General features: G+C 45.4%; 1 protein-coding gene across 3 annotated transcripts in view; it reads left to right on the plus strand.

Annotated features, from left to right (window-relative positions):
* Nucleotides 1-19,840, plus strand: part of NKAIN4 (sodium/potassium transporting ATPase interacting 4) — a 48,321-nt gene that overhangs the window by 26,819 nt on the left and 1,662 nt on the right. For 2 of the 3 annotated variants that reach the window (XM_065691320.1, XM_065691319.1), the window contains exons 4-6: nt 4,787-4,984; nt 12,078-12,138; nt 15,430-15,514. In XM_065691320.1, coding sequence (XP_065547392.1) covers nt 4,787-4,984; nt 12,078-12,138; nt 15,430-15,514 — 344 coding nt within the window. Of the gene's footprint in view, nt 1-4,786; nt 4,985-7,539; nt 7,661-8,271; nt 8,340-12,077; nt 12,139-15,429; nt 15,515-19,840 lie in introns of those variants that run through there. The other variant, XM_065691321.1, reaches the window with a different exon arrangement.

Below are 19,840 nucleotides of genomic sequence, written 5' to 3' on the forward strand. Positions count from 1 at the left end.
TGTCAAGACATACGAGCATCTGTCTGTCCAGCTGCCACGCGACTACCTCCGCATCGTGGACTTGAGAAACGTTCCGAGAGGTTTGTGTTGTGTATTTCAATGTATTCCTTTGTCCTTTCCCTCTGGAATTATTCATCTTGGAATGGTGATTTGGGTTTTTTTACCCTCCCTTTATATTCCCTCTTGTCTACACAGTGCTTTGATCTGAATCCAGAGCTGTGCTGGTGGTCAAAATCCTCTCTTGAAATGGAAGCAGCTCTTATTAGTCAAGTGGGGGGTTATTTGTATTCCAGAGGATCTGGATGGGATCTTGGGATGCCTTTGTACCTGGAGAAAGTACTGTGATAAATGCATGTGTAGTTACAACTGTCCCTCAACTCCATCTAAATTTAGGCACTGGAAGCCTGGGATTTGGCCTTTAAATGCCATGGCATTGTCACCGAGCTTGCTGAGACAAAGGAATCACTGCTCTGTTGTCTCAGGCAGTACAGCTATTCAACACATGGCTGAAAGATAAACATTTTCTTTCCTATTATGATAAGAAATGTTTCCAACTAAAAAGATTTCAGATGATTTTGCTATCAGGCTCTGGGGGGTCCCAGACAGGGTTCAGTTTGTTTCCAGAGCTCTTATAGTGCTGGCTTGCTTTATGTAACTAAGGCGATTCAGGGGGAGGTGGTTCAGAAGGCTGTTAACCCCAAGAAACAAACCTATCTCTGATGGTGCCCCTTAGAAAATCATTTCAGAACAGCTTTCAGAGAGCTGTTTTAGCAAAGGAACACAACTGGCTCTGTGGGTGTCAGAGGAAGGTGTGAGTTTCCTCATGGGACACAGTGGGAAGAGGCTGGGAGTGGAAAATAGGCTCTGTAAAATGCAGGTATTCTAGTTTCAGTGCTGCTGTCTTCCTTCCCATGTTGCTGGCAAGTGGATGGCAACCAGGTGCTACAGCAGTTCAGAGGGATATGTGATTTTCTGGCTGGCCTTCAACATGCTCCTGAGGAGGAGCTCATACCCCTCTTTGCTCATGTTTCTCTTCAGGCTGAAGGTTAAGGAGGAAGTGATAGCCCTGCAAATAGCCTGTCAAGAAACCAGAGGGAGCACAGCTACACATGGATCACACTCTCCCAAGTGCAGGGCTTGCTCACTTCTGGGACTGATTAACATCTCCCAAGCCTCCTCCTGCTTTGGGGAGGATTAAGTGTGCTTGGACTTCAAATGTGTTGCAGAAAGGTTTTGGGAAACTGCTGTTCCCTGAACTTCCTTCCAACAGGTTCTTTTCTCCTGTGTCCTGGGTTTACCAGTAGCCGTTTTTCTCCTTCTTAGTAGCTGGTGCAAGCTCTGGGTTTTGACTTCCAGCCTGGGCAGAACGCTGATAACACCGATTGGTTTTAATTGTTGCTAAGTAATGTTTATTCTGGCCAAGGACTCTGTGAGTCTCATGCTCTGCCGGGGACGAGGGGAGGCCGGGAGGAAGCAGAGACAGGACACCTGACCCAAGCTAGCCAAAGAGGTATTCCATACCACAGCACGTCATGCCCAGGGAGGTAACTGGGAGTTACCCGGAAGGGCACGGTCTCTGTTTGGGGGGGGGGGGGGGCGAACTCGTTCAGCAGTGGTATCGTATTCTCTTCTCTTGTTATTTTCTCTTGTCACATTGGCGGTAGCAGCAGTGATTTGTGTTATACCTTAGTTACTGGGCTGTTCTTATCTCAGCCCGTGGGAGTTACATTCTCTCAGTTCTCCCCCCCATCCCTCCGGGAGCGGGGAGGGTCGGGGCGGGGGGGGAAGGAAGGAAAGAAAGATGGAGAAAAAAAAGGGGGGGGAAGTGAGTGAACGAGCTTTGTGGTTGGGTTTAAACCACGACATCCTGATATCAGTGTCTATTTCTTAGTTTCACTTCTCATCAACCATCTCCAACAAAGGAAGCTGGCAAACCATAGGAGATATCTGGGCATTGTTTTCCCAGTCTCCCAGCAAACACTGAGCAACTGGAGGTCCATTAAGTGATCTTCCTGAATGCTCTTTTATTGTACCCCATCAGCGCAGGTATCTCCTGAGGACATCCAGCCAGGAACGGCATTGCTTGCCTTGTTCAGACCCTTTCATCCATGTGCCCTGCAGTGCTCCAGCCACAAGCTTGTTCAGGACAGTGTTTCTGTGGACCTGAGGGCATCCATAACACCAGTGTGCAGTGTTCATTTTACATCTGTGAGATGGATGGCTCATGTGTGTGAATCCAAATGTGCTCAGTTTTCCCAATCTGTTCTGAAGTATATATATATATATATAAAGTTTGTGCAGAGATGGAGCATGGTTGTAGTTAAAATGCCATAAGTGCTGGTTGGGACCTACTCTTCCTCCACTTGCCCACCTCCAGCCCAGCACTTGCTCTCCTTTTCCAGGTTTAACTCCCAGGCAAGTTCAGCTCCTGCAGCAAAATTAAGCCAGAGCCAATTCTATAAGGACTGGCAAAAGGGAAGTTCAGGAAGGAAAACAGCCTGTTTCTTACTTTGCCAAATACACAAGGATGCCTCTGTAAGGAGTTGGAGAAGGCTGTGCATAAGTGAAGCAGAAGGTTTGGGAAGGCACCATCTGTGAGCTGGGAGAGGGAAGCCCTGGGGACTGAGGTTAAGGGTAGATGCTGCAGTGCCCTGTGGAACAGCTTGCTTTCTGTGCTAATTGGGGGAAGCCCCAGGCAAAGAAACAGGAATTGAGTCTCCCATGACCAAAATGGCTTGTGAGAGGGAGAAGAACACAGCAGATTGGAGAGCTGGCTGGCTCCAGGAGGAAAAGCTTTTGCTGGGGAAGATCCATGTGTTTCAGAACATGCAAACTTGGGAGAGAAAGAACGAGCTTTGCAGAAAAGATGGCATTTGGTGGGTATGTGAGAGATCTGTGGGCCATGGAAGAGCGATGCCAGCAGAGGGGGCAAGCCAAAGGCTCCTCTGCCAAAACTGGGAGAAGCTGGAAGAGGAAACTGCCTCCAGAAATTAAGCTGGTGCAGCAGCACCTTGCACTGTGTGCACTGTCCTGTAGCTGCTGAGCTAATAATGAGGCCCTTTAAGATGCAGACAGCTCCCTTTAAACTCCCAACTGCTAATAGAGTTCTCCCTATTGTCTTTGCTAATTCAGGCTGCCTTTGCACTGGTGCCGCACTTCATCTCTGTGCCCTCCTCCATGTAAAGCACATCCCATCTGTTGTGCTGATTGTGTCAGGAGTTTGGCAGCTGCTTTCTCACTTAATTGTCCACATTTCTTAACATGTGCTTCCTGCAGCAGATTTGAATCACAGCTCTGCAAAGTGGTTTGGAGTTGCTGTGGTGGAGCGGAGGCACCTACACAATGTGCATAGCGGGGCAGTTGGTTGCTAGTCACAGGTTTTCTGCCCTTGTAACTCAAGCTTGTCCCTGGATACCAACATGGACAGAGCAGAGTGCATCTGCAGGACTACCTGGCTGCAGAGCCAAGTCCTCTGCAGGGGGTAATTTGGAGCAGGAGCCTGGATCAGATGCTCTGAATCTGTTTTTCCCTCTTGATTCTACTGGGAGCTGAGGCAAAGGAGCTGCCACATGAGGTTTCTTTCCCCATGTTAGGAAGTGTGAATACCCCAAGTTCTGACTGCTGCTGGGCTGGGAGATGCTTCTTACCATCCCTGGCAGTGTTTAAGGCCAGGTTGGATGGGGCTTGGAGCAACCTGCTCTAGTGGAAGGTGTCCCTGCCCATGGCATGGGGCTGGAACTGGATGAGCTTTAAGATCCTTTCCAACCCAAACCATTGTAGGATTCTTTCCCACAGAGAGTGTGTAAGACGCTGGCATGAACTGTGTGAAGCAGTATATGGATATGTGCTAAAACTTCTAGTAATGGTTAGAGGGGGTGTGTATATCCAGTACCTATTTGTACTCTGTAAAGACACATAGAATTTTATAATCTATCCTTCAGAATCAACCTTCCAACGCCTGGCTTTGATTTGTGGACAAAAGGGGTCATTGATTCCACATCAAAGTGACCTACTGAGGCACCCAGCACTTAACACTCCTCTGTGAAGTGATGCAGCTGAGCTGTTCAGCCTGTTTGTCTTTTACTGTCTGTGGGGAGGGCTCTGCCATGTCCTGTAAGCTCACAAAAGCTCTCCCAGGTATTCCAACCATTCTCAGGTGTGAGGAAAGTGTTGTCATTTTCCAATGGCCTGCTTGCATGCCAAACTCCTGTGGCATTTCACTGTGCAACCCCCGTGATGGCATGGTTTAAATTATTCAACTGGCAGAGATGAGAAGAGCAACATAAAGAGCCTCTCCCCGGGTAGGGATGATAAGGAATAGCTGGGGAAATGGTTGCAGGAAGCTGCAATCATCACCTTGAGGTCTGCCCTGCTGGGTAATGTGACCTGAGGCTGACTGTGTAAGATCAACAGGAGATGCAGAAGAGTGAAGACTGTGGAAGGAAATTGGACAGAAATGGTACAGGAACTTGCTAGATGTGCTAAAAGCTAACAACAGAGGAAGATCTGTTGGGTTTTGAAACTCACTTTGGGGTTATTAAGTTCATATTCTTGAGCTCAGTGTTGAACCTGTGCTGGGAAGAGCATACCCACTGCACATGATTCTGTGACAAGACAGTGCTGCCTTCTTGACCTTTTTCTTCTAGATTTAACCTACCATACCCAAAACTTGCAGGTGTAGGAATCACTAGCAAAGTGGTTCCATTGATTTAATATGACCTCCATCTGACAGCATGTCTGATGCTCTTGTAGTAAATGGAGATCTCTTTGCAACTCTTCTCTTCAGGACAGTGAACTCTTGACATTCAACATTTCCCGGCACCAATCATGGTGGAGTGAAAATGGTCCTGGCTGTGTAAAGAAGGAGGCTTCAATGTCTGGCATCAAAGGGCTGGATGGCCATTCCTATATCTCTGTGATAGGCTGTGCCTTGGAGTACCGCTACATCGAGGTGATGCACAGCTCCTTCCAGATCCTGATAGCGGTGAGTACATCACTGAGAGCGCTGCCGGGTACCACTTGTTCAGGAGATGCTGTTTGGCTGGCGGTATTTTTACCCAGGCACAGAGGCTGGCCCATATTTTCCACCCCATTTTGTATCATCTGATTGCAAAAGCCTCTGTATATGTTCCTTTTGTTTGTTCTCCTGTTCTCTCTTATGAACAATATTGCTGGAAAGAATTGGAAGTGGATACCACCAACCTAACACCTGAAGTAATGCAACACATGCAACCTTACAGTAACAAATCATTCTGTATCCCTGTTGTGTGGAAGTTCATGTTTTGAGGACAAAGACCCTTCTGAAGAAGGGTTTCTCTTACTCCACGCAACGAGTAGCAGGGCACATCCATGCACATTTGCTGTGAAGAAATAAAAAGGAGAAGTTCCTTATCTCCAGAGAACGAAAGAAACTCTAAGGCAGCAGAAAGCAGTGTATTTTCTGCTGACACCTCAGATAGATGCTCTAAATGTTTTCATCAACTTCCTTCATCAGTCTTCCACAGGGTTTCTTAAGTGCTCTGCAGTAATTCAATGTCCTTAACGTTCACTGTTCATTAAGTGCTTCTCACTTGTCTGTGAAATTAACTGAAACAGAATGGCCATTGTCCCCCTTCCTCGGTGCTCCTGCATTCTGTAGCTGCATTAGAGTCAGCAGCCCGTGTCCTCCTAATCTGCTTTGGTTTGTTACTTCGTGGTGAATGACTAAGTACAAACGGACGTGGACTGGTGAAACGTTCACATTTGAGTTTTGGCTTAAAAAAGAAGGGTGACTTGCACTGATGAAATGCTGAAGGAATAGAGGAATTCCAAGTTTCTGGAGTGCCAAGAACTTCTCTGCACGTTTTTAGTACAATTTTCCACTGTCTTGATCCTGCATTTCCTATTAGCTGGGATGATCTGTGTGACCCAGTGAACTGCGGGGAGAGGGGGAAGACTGCAACCCCTTTCTTGCCATGTCACACACGAGGCAGACAGAGAAGCTCCTGTTTCCTGAGTTGGATGGGCTCCCTGGCGTGTGCTGGCTGTTAATGTTTGGATAGTTCTCCTGCAGGGAAAATGATCTGCATTAAACTGTCTAGAGCTGCTTCGATGCATGTGTATGAGGAAGGCGCTTTTTACAAAGGCATGTAGTGACAGGACCAAGGGGGAATGGCTTTAACCTGCCAGAGGGGAGACTGAGATGAGCTCTTAGGCAGGAGCTCTTCCCTGTGAGGGTGCTGAGGCGCTGGCACAGGGTGCCCAGAGAAGCTGTGGCTGCCCCATCCCTGGCAGTGCTCAAGGCCAGGTTGGACACAGGGGCTTGGAGCAAGCTGCTCCAGTGGAAGGGGTCCCTGCCCGTGGCAGGGGTTGGAGCTGGATGAGCTTTAAGGTCTCTTCCAACCCAAACCATTGTGATTCTGTCTATAATAGAGCCTGTTGTCTTGTCTAAAGGTCCAGACTTTGAAAGTGCAGAAGTATGTCACTGTTAGCATTCTTCTGAATCACCTGAGCACAATGGCAGAGCCCTTGTGCCCGAGGCTAGGGGTTCAGACAGCAAATGGTCCTGAGTTTGTTTGGGACAAACCTTTGTTTTACGGCAGGTTACTAACTTAAGCACACAGCCCTGAGCTAAGTGCTCACACTGATATATAGAATCATCTCTGGGAGTGTTTTCTCCTTTGCTTCTTCCCAAAGGCACATGACAATATTCTTTGTGCATCTGCAAAACAACACAAAGGGTCAGATGGGGAGACAGAGGAGGGAGCTATAAGATAAAACAGGATCTAGGTAAATATTTTCTCTCTCCTTCTAAGATTTAAGTTCCAAGTGGATTTTTGAATCCCAAAACAAGGGAATGAGACTAAAATACTTGTATGCAAGAAAGCCATATGGGCTGAGCTGTGCTGAGTGATCTCAATTTCTACCTGCAGTAAAGGTATTGAAACCCCAGGTCTGTAACTCCTGCTGGCTCTGAAATGTTCATATCATTTTGTCACGTAGGGGAAGAAATAGAGCTTTTCCTCCCTGCTTTGCTGAGGTAAGGAGCAAACTTCTTTGCCTTCTCATTCAGACCTTGCCCAAGAAGAAGTCAGCCAGTTCTCTCCCTTTTTAGTCTGAGGGTCAAACTCTTTGATCCCTGCCAGTATCTCTTTCAGTTCTCTTTATCTCACATTAAGGCAGATTTCATTACAGGCTGCTGTCCTCCCCGGAGCGCCTGGCGGGTGCTATGCTGCAGACAGGCAGGGACACCAGATCGATAGTACAGAAACCACAACTACCAACCTGAAGGCTCAGGGGATGCAGAAAGGGACATGACCTACTTCCCTCCTTGTCTGCCATGCATTTGAGACTGGAATAGTCAGTTCCTTGGTAAGAAGGGCAAGGGACAGGCACAATTGTGCTTCATGTAGTTTTAGTTTGCTTTGTCTCATGGTTTTAGGGGGTGTTGGTTGGTGTATGTGTGTGGCAGGGGGGGTGTTATTTTATTCCAGATATAGCAATGTGAAATCCATGTTCTTTATGCAGTGCCCAGCTGTGGACATTGTGGTTGTTTTCTAGGATGCCAGTTCCTTGAGGCTGTTGAGGAACTGTAGTGCGCCATATTGTGTACCTGGGGTAAGGCTCACTGAATTCCATCCTGCATGCCAGAGGAGAAGGAAAGCAAACCTGAACCCATATGGTGAGCGCAGTGTTGGCTGTCATCCTGACTCCTGCTGACTATAATATCCTGCTCCTGGGCATACATTTGAAGATACATAAGGTCTCCGTCTGCTTTTGCCCAGAGCTTGTCTGTACTCCTTGCAGGCAAAAGCAACCCCTTTAATCTGGAATGCGATCAAACTTGGGCATATCAGTCACCGTGCATCATACAAGTAGCTGCAGGGCCAAGGATGAAAATCTCTCCCTGTGCTTTAGCACAGAGATTGTTGGAGGAAAAAGCTTATTGTAACAACATCTTATGGTCTATACTGGTACAGAAATGTCACTGTAAAACTAATCCTCCCAACCCAATTAGGAAATGCAACAGCAGCTACTTTGTCAAGAGAAGAAATCTGCTTTGTTTTTAGCTCAGCAAGGATTCATCTTGCATCTCCCTGACTTGCCAGCCAGCTGGGAGGGGAGTGATTTCTAGTTCTGCAATACCTGGCATAGCTCTGGGCTGTCCATATGGTAGTTCTGGGAGTGGGGAGGGTTGGGCATTTCCTGAGGCTCTATTGAATGGGATGGAAATTGGAAATGTCTTTCCAACAGAGAGAACTCATTGCCCGCCTGTCTGCTGTTTTCACTCAGACTGACAGGTTGGAAGGTTCCCAGGAAGGCGGCAGCACAAGCCTTGACAGCAGATGTTATGTGAGAAGCAATGTGCAAGTGATGCTTTGCTGTTGGCAGAGGCTAGATTTTCAGCGGTGGTAATTGCATCCAAAGAGTAAAGAAGGTCAAGGAATCAAAGGATTCTGATTGCCTCTTTTTAGCTATCTGGTCACAGAAGCTCTCTCGCAAGCTGGCTTTTTGCTTTCTTGCAGCAGAGATCTCTTCATTTTCCCCCTCTCACACTGATCAGAGCACACACACTTCATTAGTACTGATCTGAAGTGAAACCTAGAATATACCTGCCCTGAAGGAGGAGACTCTGCACATATTCTCTGTGGTGGAAAAACCAATGGCAGAGAGAAAAGTTGAAGAGCCCAGAATCTTCACTAGGACAGATGCAGACTAAAACTGAGATCTTACACAAGCAGCAGGACCTCCTGCTAAGCTTTGCCTTCCCATCCTTCACATACTGTGCATGCTTGCAGCCAGTTGGTCCCTTTCTGTAGATCCTGCTGTAATTCAGCCTTTCTGGCTCCAGCACTTCAGTGATGCTGCTCTATGAACACTTTTCAACTCACTATTAAAAAGTTAACTTCAGATGACTGAGGGACACAAGGATTTATAGACTTATTTCCTCATTCCCTTTGAGCACACTTGTCTCTTCCTGTCTCTCCTGCCGTTTATTTGCCTGCAGAATGCTTGGGACATCCCAGCTCTGTCCTTTATTGTTCATGTGTGTTCCCAGGCTGACAGACTGACTGAACACACCTGCCTACAACATGTGTTCCTAATAAAACCCTAAATCGGATACTTCTGCAGCCTGGAGGAAGCTGGTACTGAACACACAGAACAAGTAAAGAAACAGCAGCACAGGCTAAATCCTAAGAACATTCTTTGGGGAATTAGAGCAATAGCTTAGTGTCATTTTACATCACTGACGTTTTCCCTCCTCTTCCACCTCCCCTACAGAGCTTTGCAAAATCTAAGAGTTATTACTATTTCCCTGGGAGAGTAGAGCTTAAAACCTTCTTTCATGCAGAAATCAGCAACCAAGTGGCACTTTGAGCAGGAGTGAAATGACTGCTAAATTCTTGGCCTTTGAGGCTTTCAGTTCTGTCTTAATAACTGCTAAGCCTGGTGATGTTGGGGGCCGATACGTCTTCATCAAGGATGCAGTCAGAAGGGAGCTGCTGGTGTCTCTTGGAGCCTGCCCATCCCACATTCTAGCAACTCTTCCAGTGAAAATGAGCAGACAACAGGAGCAGCATTTCTCCTCTGCAGCTCTATTCATAATTCATGCAGAAGATGAGACCTAGGGAGTGCCAGGAGTTCATTTCATCCCTGAGGTTGTAGGTTTAGTCATGATTTAGGTCAGCCCCTATACCAATGCAATTCACGTTTATGTTGTATGTCTCTTCCCTCTTTGCACTGAAATTCTCCTACTCTGGCCAGGTCACAAGAGCAGCAAAACTTCTCTGAATAAGAAGTGCTATTAAACAAGTTTGTATTGATGAAATACGTGTAAAAAAGGAATGGATTAGAAAGAGAAATAAAAAAGAACATTTTGGGTGCATGTTATAGAGTATAATAACAGTGAATAGATTTAGGGCTAACACTTTGCATGGATATTAAGCCAAAGTTCCTACTCTGAGGCATGATGGAAAACCTGGGCAAAGATAAAACCGTCCTGGATTTCCCTTGGAATCAGGGCACATCTTCAAGGCAGAAGCAATGGGGAGCAGCCTCGGGGGCTGTGTCAGCACCATGGCCAGATCTGCCCAACCTTCCCAAGCCTGCCACAGCTGCAGGGAGTGGGAATTATTCCCGGGATCTCTGTCAGCCAGGCACAAGCGATGGCAGAGAAGAGAAAGTTCTCATTGTTCTGACGGGTTTTCTTGGGTGTTTTTAACCTGAGCAATGATTCCACCCAAGGCCAGGTTGGACACAGGGGCTTGGAGCAAGCTGCTCTAGCAGAAGGTGTCCCCGCTCATGTCAGGGGGTTGGAACTGGATGAGCTTTAAGGACCCTTCAACCCAAACCATTCTATGATTATACTTGGAGGCAAGTCTAGACAGCAGCATGTAAAATTAGACTGGCCATTGCAGGTGGCCTTGTGTTTAGCATCACACCAGAAGGACTTATTTTTACGTGCTGACTGCTGTACCTCATAGGAACTCAGCATGAAGCAGCCTTGGTTTCATAAATGCACAGCAGGAAAATGAGTGGGCCCATAGAGCCACCTCTCCTCCACTGAGGATGTGATTCCATGAGGCTCACCCAAGAGGAAAGGCAAGTGCCAGCTTGGTTTCCACATGATTATAGAAAACAGTAAAGGAAATACAAGGTCTAGTGATGCTACAAAACCATTCCATTTCCTCCCAACAAGGTGTGTGTTGTCAGGGAGAGCTGGAGAACTCGCAAATGCCTTTATAACTCCCCAGCACAAATCTCATTATCTGCCTTTTGCTTTCTGGTGTGATGTATTTTTTCTGTCATACTAAAAATGAATGGACTCTACTTTTCAAGCCCCACCATGCATCATTCTGTCTTCCCTCAGAGTGAGTCACTGCATGCTACATTCTAACTCTTGTTCAGAAGAACTGAGCTCACAGTGGAAAACAATTACGTCTCACAATAACTTCCCTAATGCAGTTACTGTCAACCGAGATCTCGCTAAGTGGGGTGCTATGTAAAGATGTGAAATGAAGGATGGAGAGGATATTTGATTAACAGGAAGAAGGAGAAGCAAAATAAATCCCTGCTGGATCTAGAATGCTTAACTCCCATAGTACCACAAGTTTGTTTCTCTATTCAGGCGGAGTAACAACTTGCTACTGAAATGGAATGAGGCAGTTCTGATGCGTCATGGCTTCTACAAAACTACCAGTTAAGGACAGACGCAGCAGGCTACTTTAAATTGCTTTTTTTAATGTTCACTCTAGTTTTCTGCTCTAAAGACTACTCTGAGCAAGGGGTTGACATGAGGGCCACACCATAGCTGTTATTAGAGGCTCCCTGTTGTTTTACTGCTCCTACCCTGTTTCTATCTGCTTCCCAGGAGGCTGCAATGTACTGCTAACCTATGCAATCTGTGAATTAAGACCACTGCTGTCGTTTGCCTGGTTCTCACTGTGCTTTGGCCCATTTACTTTACAGGCCCAATGCTTGATTAGTCCATGCAGAAGTGTTTATTCTCCAAAATAGAACCTTAGAAACCGGAAACCTAGAGTAAGACTGGGATTTCTTTCCAATGAAGTTTTGATTTCTAAGCCTAAGTTACTACAGACTTCAGTGTCTCTGAACACTGCTGCCATACATCACCATTTTTATGGTTAACTACATTTCTGTCTTAGCGTGCATACCCTTTGTAGCAGGAATACAGAGCTGAGGAGTGCTTGTCCCTGGACCTTGGCTAATAAAGCCTACCCCCGTACGTGTGTCTGTCCTGTACGTAAGCATCTGTCTAACATGTTACACAAGGTATTCTCCTGTATCCCCATCACCTCTTACAGAGAGTAAACTTAGTTTCAGTATCAGCAAAACCAGCCCATGTTCTTGGCCAATCCTTCCAGCCACAACAGGCTGCTCCTCTGAAGGTGAGGATGGGTCTTGCAGTATGTAGTGTCCTCCCTTAAGACTACACCTGCCTTAGAGCAAACAGGACTTGGCTCCACCACTAAAGTAATGCTGCTAAGCTAAGTGCAAATATTGGCTGTTGAAGTCTTGCCAAGTGGGTTTTGACTGGCCTCAAAAGACTGAAATGATTTCTTCTCTCTCTTTTCCAGCTGGTGGGCTTTGTCTATGCCTGTTACGTTGTTAGTGTTTTCACAGAAGAAGAAGACAGCTGTAAGTATTCCCCATCAGATCCCTTGCAAAGGTTTTATTCAACACTATCTCTCTATCAGATGTCTGTCTCTCAGGACTGAGTTGCCACCAGACTTCTTTCCATCTCTGCATCTATGTGATATGGCACTACCTACCTTTCAAGGATCAGCTGGTTTCACTGTGAGGTTTTTTTTTCCTCATGTCATGGGTTAGATGCTGTGATTCTCCTATACTTTCAGCACAAAAAAGGTTAGTTTTGGCTTCTTATTCAGGCTCAGCTTTAGAGGAACTGGGCAGCTTCTGTTCTCAAGCTTATATAGTTTAAGAATAATGCTACTGAACTATTACTGTTGAAATTAAGAGTACCTACAACAAAGAATACAGCTTCAGCAGGCACCTGCTGAGTATCATATGCCACAAGCTGCGGATGAAACAGAGCATGAGATTTCTTGCCAAGGACCAATCTGACCACTTAATTTCAAAGCAGAGGAAGTCCTGTATTTGAATTACAAAGAGGAGGAAGGAGCTGACTCCGTTGGGTTGGTTGTACGAATCTCTTAAGTGTCTCACATTCACTATGACATGTGTCAGAGAAGAGCAAAGAGAGGAATCACTTGGGTCTATGCAGACATCCATAACCTGGTCCTGGATTCTTTTGCCCTTCTAAAACTCCCTTTGAGACCAATAATTTCAGAAACAAAGGAATGGGTGCATAGGGTTCAAACAAACACAAAGTCTGGGGTTTTTTTGGCAATGTGGTGGGTCTAGGCCAGTTTACTCCAAATAAGGATCTGATCCAAAGGCTTTCAATCCAAGTATAACTTCTTTAAGACATTCATTAAGGTTTGTGCAAACAGCTTTGGTGTTGTAAAGAGCAGCCGGCGTGGATGTTAGCTGAAAAACAAGAGCTTTGGGCTGAATATCTGAAAGTATGTGAAGAATGTTGATTTCAGAGGGGCGAGATGAGCTGCATTGCTTATCTGACTGGTCCTCATGCTTTTCTCTTCCTTCCTGAATTCATTCTGCTGGCTCTATGCATCATTTCTTTAGAGCTTGGCAGTGCACTTAGCAAAGGTGCCATATTGCAAGTAGTATTTTTTAAATTACCCTACAGCTGTTCTGTTAGCTAACATATATTAGCTCAAAGGGTTCTGAGCCCCTCTTGAGTAGCAATAACATGACAGAGCTCATTCTTCTAGTAGGGCTCTGTTAGGAAAGGCAGGCTTATGGAAGGAAGCAGTATCTAGAAACACAGAAGCTGTTCCTTTCAGGATGCTTATTTCTTCCCCCCACTAACAAATTCCTTTTCCTTCCCAGCTTGGAGTTAAAATGCCAGCCTGAATAATTAACAATGACAAAGCATCAATATTTCACACTCACAGTGGTGGATCCTTCCAGTGACCCGAATAAATTCGAGCTGGGTTTTAATTTTCTCTTCCATTTGTGGTTTCCTTTAAACATCACTTTGCTGTGCAGCAGGCAGGAATTCTAAGTGCTGAGACACATTCATCAGGAAGCTCAGGCTAACGTGATTCTCATAAGAAAACACAGCAATAGGGATCTCTTCATGCTGAACTGCAGGCAAGAATTTGTTAGGTGTGCTAATGCACTGTAATATATTGCAGCAATGAACCCCAGTTAAGATCTTTTGGAAGTGACTTGGATTTTGAGTGCTTCTGTGGTTGGGTGCTCAGATGACAGGAGTTGCACTTGTTCAAGGTATTAGCCAGCTACTGAAAACTGCAGTTCTTTAAGGTTTCCTAATTTAGACATCCCACAACAGAGGTAATACAGTTAATGTATTGTTAATAACTGGGGGTTTATAACTGGACACTCTCTTGGTTTTAAAATACTCAAATGTTTTCAAAGTGGCTGAAAAAAGGTCAAGTCTCACTGGAACTATTGGGGAATTATCCCCCCAGTTAGCTTAAAACCTGTACGGATTTCTCCCATTAAGAAGTTCTTTACTGTGAGGGTGGTGAGGCACTGGAATGGGTTGCCCAGGGAAGATGTGAATGCTCCATCCCTGGCAGTGTTCAAGGCCAGGTTGGACAGAGCCTTGGCTAACATGGTTTAGTGTGAAGTGTCCCTGCCCATGGCAGGGCGGTTGGAACTGGATGATCTTAAGGTCCTTTCCAACCCTAACTATTCTATGATTCTATGGTTAACTGACAATTGTCCCAGAATCACAGCATCAGCATCAATCTGTCCATCAAGAAGGCATTTATGAGAATATGTTGTTCTTGGGCTTCTAAATATGTTTCAATGGTTGGGTTTGGTTTTTCAATATATACAGTAATTATTTTTTCTATTGTTTGGTCACTGAAAAACACCCAAACTCTTCAACTAGAAATTAAAATCGCAGTGCCACCTGCAGGAAAGAAACCCCAACAGGCATTTATGCAGTTAATGTGACTCCAGTTATTTTTAAATGGCATTGGGACGGGATGGCCTTCACACTCCCAAACAAAAATGCACTAACTTGGCACCCAAAAAGGGTCTAAGCTGCATCTATTTGAAAGGTTTTTGCTAGGTCAGTCCCAAATCACACCACCTCACACCCCTGTGGCCCTGGCTATGTTGCCCAGCTCAGTAATATAGACTTGGCCTAATTTCAAGGGAACTAAGAGACTTGGGAAATTCTTCTGTGGTTACTAAGTGAATTGTCATTTAAACCTTTCCTCCTTTAGTGACATTGCTCTTCTGTGAATAGTGGAGAAGGGAAGCATTGTCCCTACTTGTGTACAATTAAAACCAATGGAGTTGGCAGAGGGGATGTGAAAAATAGCAAGAGCTGAGGATAATGAGGGATTTGCAGTTTTCCAATGCTGCTGTTGCCTGGCTTGCAGGGAAGACAAGTGGGGCAAGCAAATTCCCACTTCACTGTAGAACCTTCATGGGGGTTGCTGTGTTGCCAGCTTCTGCCTGGCATTCATTCCTGAGTCATTCCTCAGCTCCCTTCCTTCAGCCATCGCTGAAGGGCTTTGTTTGCCTGGTTCTCATGTGAAGTCACAGCATGGTGGTGATGCCCAGAGAGACTGAGGAAGCCCCTCTGGTTTCTCTGGAATCTTTTGTTAGCTGTGCTTCAAGTCTCATGTTAGCTGAAGCTCCTCTTTGGCACGCTTGCCCATCCCAGAAGAGAGGTCTGTACCAGCAGAGATTCCCCCCAGGCAATCCATAGCTGAACACTCATTCCTCTGTTCTCTCACTGATTTTTGTGTTATACCATGACATGCACCGACTTTTCCTTTCGTTTCCTTTCAACTTTCTGGCCATGTTTGTTTGTTTATTTGAGTTCTGATTTTTTTTCAGTTGATTTCATTGGTGGATTTGATCCATTTCCTCTCTACCATGTCAATGAAAAACCCACCAACCTTTTGTTCAAGCAGACATACCTGTAAGTATCACCTCCTGTGCTAAGAGGCTTTTGTGCCTCTTAGTTTGATGGCTCAAGGGTGCCACAGGTTTGGGGTTTTTCCTCCTTGCAGGTCGATTTCTCCAGCAGGCTTTTCAGGCATGGAAGGAATGACCAACTGAACACCAGAAGGGGTGAAACTGCCTCTGCTCAGCCCCAGGTTGCCAGGGTGAAGCTGGTGTTGCTGTACTTGGCTTGTGGCAGTGCTGTTTGATAGGAAGCAGTGGGAACAACTATAGGATGTTATTGCATACAAAGTATGAGATGCCTTTTCCTTGAAGAAAGCCAAGAGAGGCTTTTCAGCAGTGAATGGTGCCTGAGCAGGTAAAGGAGCTGTAAGGAAGGAAGAGTCAGCCTCAGTGGATGCTGAGAGTAATCTGTAGCAATAGCAGAACGTGATTCTCAGTCTCAAGGTTAAACTGGAGTCTGTCAGACAGAAAGGATCTTTACTGGGGTAAAATACATGCACCATCTAGCTATTTAGGCTGTATTCAAGCTCTCTGCACAGTCATAACTGAACTCGGCCCTATACATCCATGCAATTTTGATCACTTGCCCTCGTTTTTGTCATCCTCCAGTAATCTCATGGCAGCACCAGAGACTTTGACTGTCTTGAGTAAAAGATCTCCCAGCATCTGCCTGTGCTTCCAGGGAACGTTAGGGTACAAAGCTGACGCACCAGTGAATTGAAATAAACTGAGCATTAGATGGTCTGTATGTAGGATGGCACAGACCTGCTTTGTTTTGTTTAAATTCAGATGCCCACAAGAACAGAGGGTTCCATGTGTGGGGCAGAATTCCTTAGGAATCTAGCTGAGATCAGGAAGCCAAAAGGGGAATTGTCCTCCGCAGAGATCCAGTGTTGAACTCCACCTTCTGCCCTCTGCTAATCCCTCCCCCTGCTAACGACACAAGATCTCTCTTTCACACTGTCTACTTCAGAGCTGGGTCTTTCGGACATTCTCAGACATAAAGGCCAGTATTAGCTGTTTAAAGCAGTATTCAATCTGCTGTGTTGGTACACTTTACATTGAGCTGCAAGAATGCGGTTCACCATGCAAGCATTTTTAAAGCAGCTGCTAAAGGAGGCTATTTGGGGGCAATTATGTTACCAGAATCCTGCCAAAAAGAAGGATATAAGGACATGGGAGAAAAGTGGGGCTCAGGGAAGAAAAACTGCCCTCAAATAGATCTGTAGATGTGTCCCTCTAATGCTGTATGGACTCACTCCCCACTTTGTTACTGCAGCACAAGAGAAGCACAGCTTTTGCAAAGCTGTTAAATTCCCTGTAACTTCGGGGGCTCTATAGCATTATACTACAGGAGACTAAAGATTGATTTCCCTCTCATTTTGTCACAGTGGGGATGGAATTTTCCATAGTCTGTGGAAGCTGTGGAGTTAGAAGGAGCTCCCTGATTTATTAACGTAATGCAGCAGCATGCTGAAGAACCATCACACTTATATAGCGTGGGGTTTGAGCTGCTGCTTCCTTAAAATGACCCATTCTAGTGTGAAAGAAGCTGGTACTTAATGAACGAAGATTTCTCTATGGAGAGGCTGTAATAGGAACAGAAACTGTCAATGTGAAACTTCAAAGGTCTCAGTAAGACTGTAAGCTACTAAAGTACACGGGTGATTGTGTTGTTCTTCAGACCATCACTTACGTACTGATAGCCTCTGCCAGCACAATGTCATATTTCTTCCTGGCTAACAGGAGGTGAGAGCAGCTGCTGAGCAGCAGATAAGTTGACCCTCTATAAATTTCACAGCAGTCACCAAAGAGCAACTTTAGTGTATTTATTTCAGCCCAGCTCTTGCCTTTCTTCTACACGTATGAAGGGGAGCTAGAGAAGATTCGCAACTCACAGTGCCAGCGAGTTTTGCAGTGTGGGGCATTGAGGTCAAGCTTCAATTGATCAAAGAGCTCTAGCTCAGGAATCTGGGCTTTGTGATTTGAATTCCTTCTTGTTGAGGGAAATATGAATAAACCCAAATCTATTCTGCAACTACTAACTTGGCTCTCACTGCAATCACCGACTTTCATTTTAGGATGGCATCACCCACTGTGCAGTCAGCTGCTCTCCCAGTGATGCACTTGCCTTGCTGTTACAACAACAGGATCACTTTCCTTCATTCCCTAATAGAATTGTCCTATCACTCCAGTTTTATCTGTCCTTCTTGATGAGATCACACCCTCCCTCTCCTCACAATGTGCCCTTTCCCTCGTCCTGGCTTGCATTTTTCCCTAGTCTCCCCAACAATATGGATGTTCATAGATCTAAAAGCCCCACAGAGGACTCTGATCTAAACCCATGAACACAGCTTAAGACCAAGACCAATACCCACAGCCTCTGGATCAAGCACACAACCTATGTGTGAGAAAACTTTTAATATACTGTCACAGTTCAAAGGTACTAAAGGGAAACTGCTGTGTTCCTACTTCAGTGGCTATCAGCTCCTAAACTCAGTATTCAAAATGCACACCCCATTTCTGGCCTTCAGCTTCCATCTGCTGCACTGGAAGAGGTTTTAAAATACCTGTGCTACTCCTATCAGGAGGAAAAAAGCATGTCCCCAAACTCCTACTGACAACTGGATTGTGGGCTGGAAGTACCTATTATCTCCCAGCTTTACCATGGTAATCCACTGACCTCCTTGATTTCAGTTGCAAGGCTCCAGTTAGTGGAAAACCTCAGGAATTATGAAGTCAGGTGGTGGTTTTCCTTTCCTAAAAGCCAGCCACAACAAAAATCAACCAACAGGTTTGTAGTGTTGGTTGCAAAGGCATGATTTGATGCGCTTCTTCTCCATTAGCGCCTCCAGCACTCATACAGCAACAACTGTACTTGTACATAGTTATTTCTATTGTAAGTTCCACAACTGCTTCTGTTCTACATTTCATTGACTCCAGGGGTTTGGTTGTGATAGTTCCTATTTAAGTCACAAGGTTAAATAACAGAGACTCAAAATTACCAGCAAAAAAATTGCTCTGGAAGTTCTAGCATATAATAGAATTACCTTAATCTCACTGCTGCTGCCCAACCAAGGCACTGCAGTAATCATTTACTAATAATGCATTAGGAAACTTGATAGAAGATACATTAAAGTCTTCAGTGCGTGAGTTTCTGGGTCCAAGTGCTGGCTAAAGGATAATAAATCACATCTTGCAAGCCAAAAGTATTCTCCTGAGGCCAAAAGAGAATGTTTCCAATGAGTTCTCAGGAAGGAAAGGCTGAGCTCTTACCCCCCTCTTTGCTAAAAAGCTCAAGTTCAGGCCCTGCCTGCTTGCATCACTGTCCCTCTTAGGCTGCACAGGACAGGCTATCAGCTTTGGGTTGTTTTTCTTCACCTGCAGTAGAAGAATCTACAGGTTTCTATATCATTTGAGGGGAGGAAGCTTTCTTGCACTCAGAACTGTGGAAGGGTTAACCAAGAAAACTTTGAAGTGTCTGACTAAAGCTCTTATCTCCCAGTACCCAGCATGTACTTGCCAAGAGAGAAGGCCCAGAACATCAGGATCATTTGTCAGTACTTCCTGCCTCCTGCATCCATTCAGGCTTTTGACATCATTCTCTGATTTGTTTCAGAAAGAAGCCCTGTGCAATCTCAATTATAAAGCAGAATAGCCCCAAAGCATGATTCTGTATGTGATTTAGTGCTAAATCAAGAACCTGCCAGATGACAGGAGGTAGTCCCTATTTATTTAAGGGGTAGAGATGAGCAATAGCTCTTCCTGCTGTTTAAGACTCTCTTTGTAAGGCCAAGCAGTGAACTGCACAGTTATGAGGCTCCAGTCCATAACACTCACTGACCTGACACCTCAAGTACTACATTAATGGCTTAAAAGCTTTGAATTTAGTTGCATAGCCAGATTTCACCCACTTCCCTTTCCTCAGATCTACCAGTGGAAAGAGCAAGATGGTAACAAAGGGTGTGACTTTTACCAGCTGTAGACTTCAGTATTGACAGGGCAGCAATAGGAGGTGTGGATTAATTCACTGATCTCAGGCTCCAGTTGGCAATTGCTCACTGTAATACTCCCTGATCAATTCTGTTGTGGGGCAGTCTGGTAGCCATAAGCAGCATTAAAGGACTACACCCCATACAACAAGGCTGTAGTTATAGGGTAAAAGTAGGCTCTTCAATAGACCAAATGACAGACAACGTTCTCCAATTCAAAATCCGGTCTGAAACACTGGGGGAGAGAAAGGGGGAACTCCTTGAGGATTACTTTTCCTCCACTCCTTTCAAACTTTGATGATCAGAATACTTTACAAAGGAAACTTATACCTGAATAGGAAAAATCC

This window comes from Lathamus discolor, chromosome 11 (genome assembly GCF_037157495.1).
Source record: "Lathamus discolor isolate bLatDis1 chromosome 11, bLatDis1.hap1, whole genome shotgun sequence".
NCBI classification, from domain to species: Eukaryota; Metazoa; Chordata; class Aves; order Psittaciformes; family Psittacidae; genus Lathamus; species Lathamus discolor.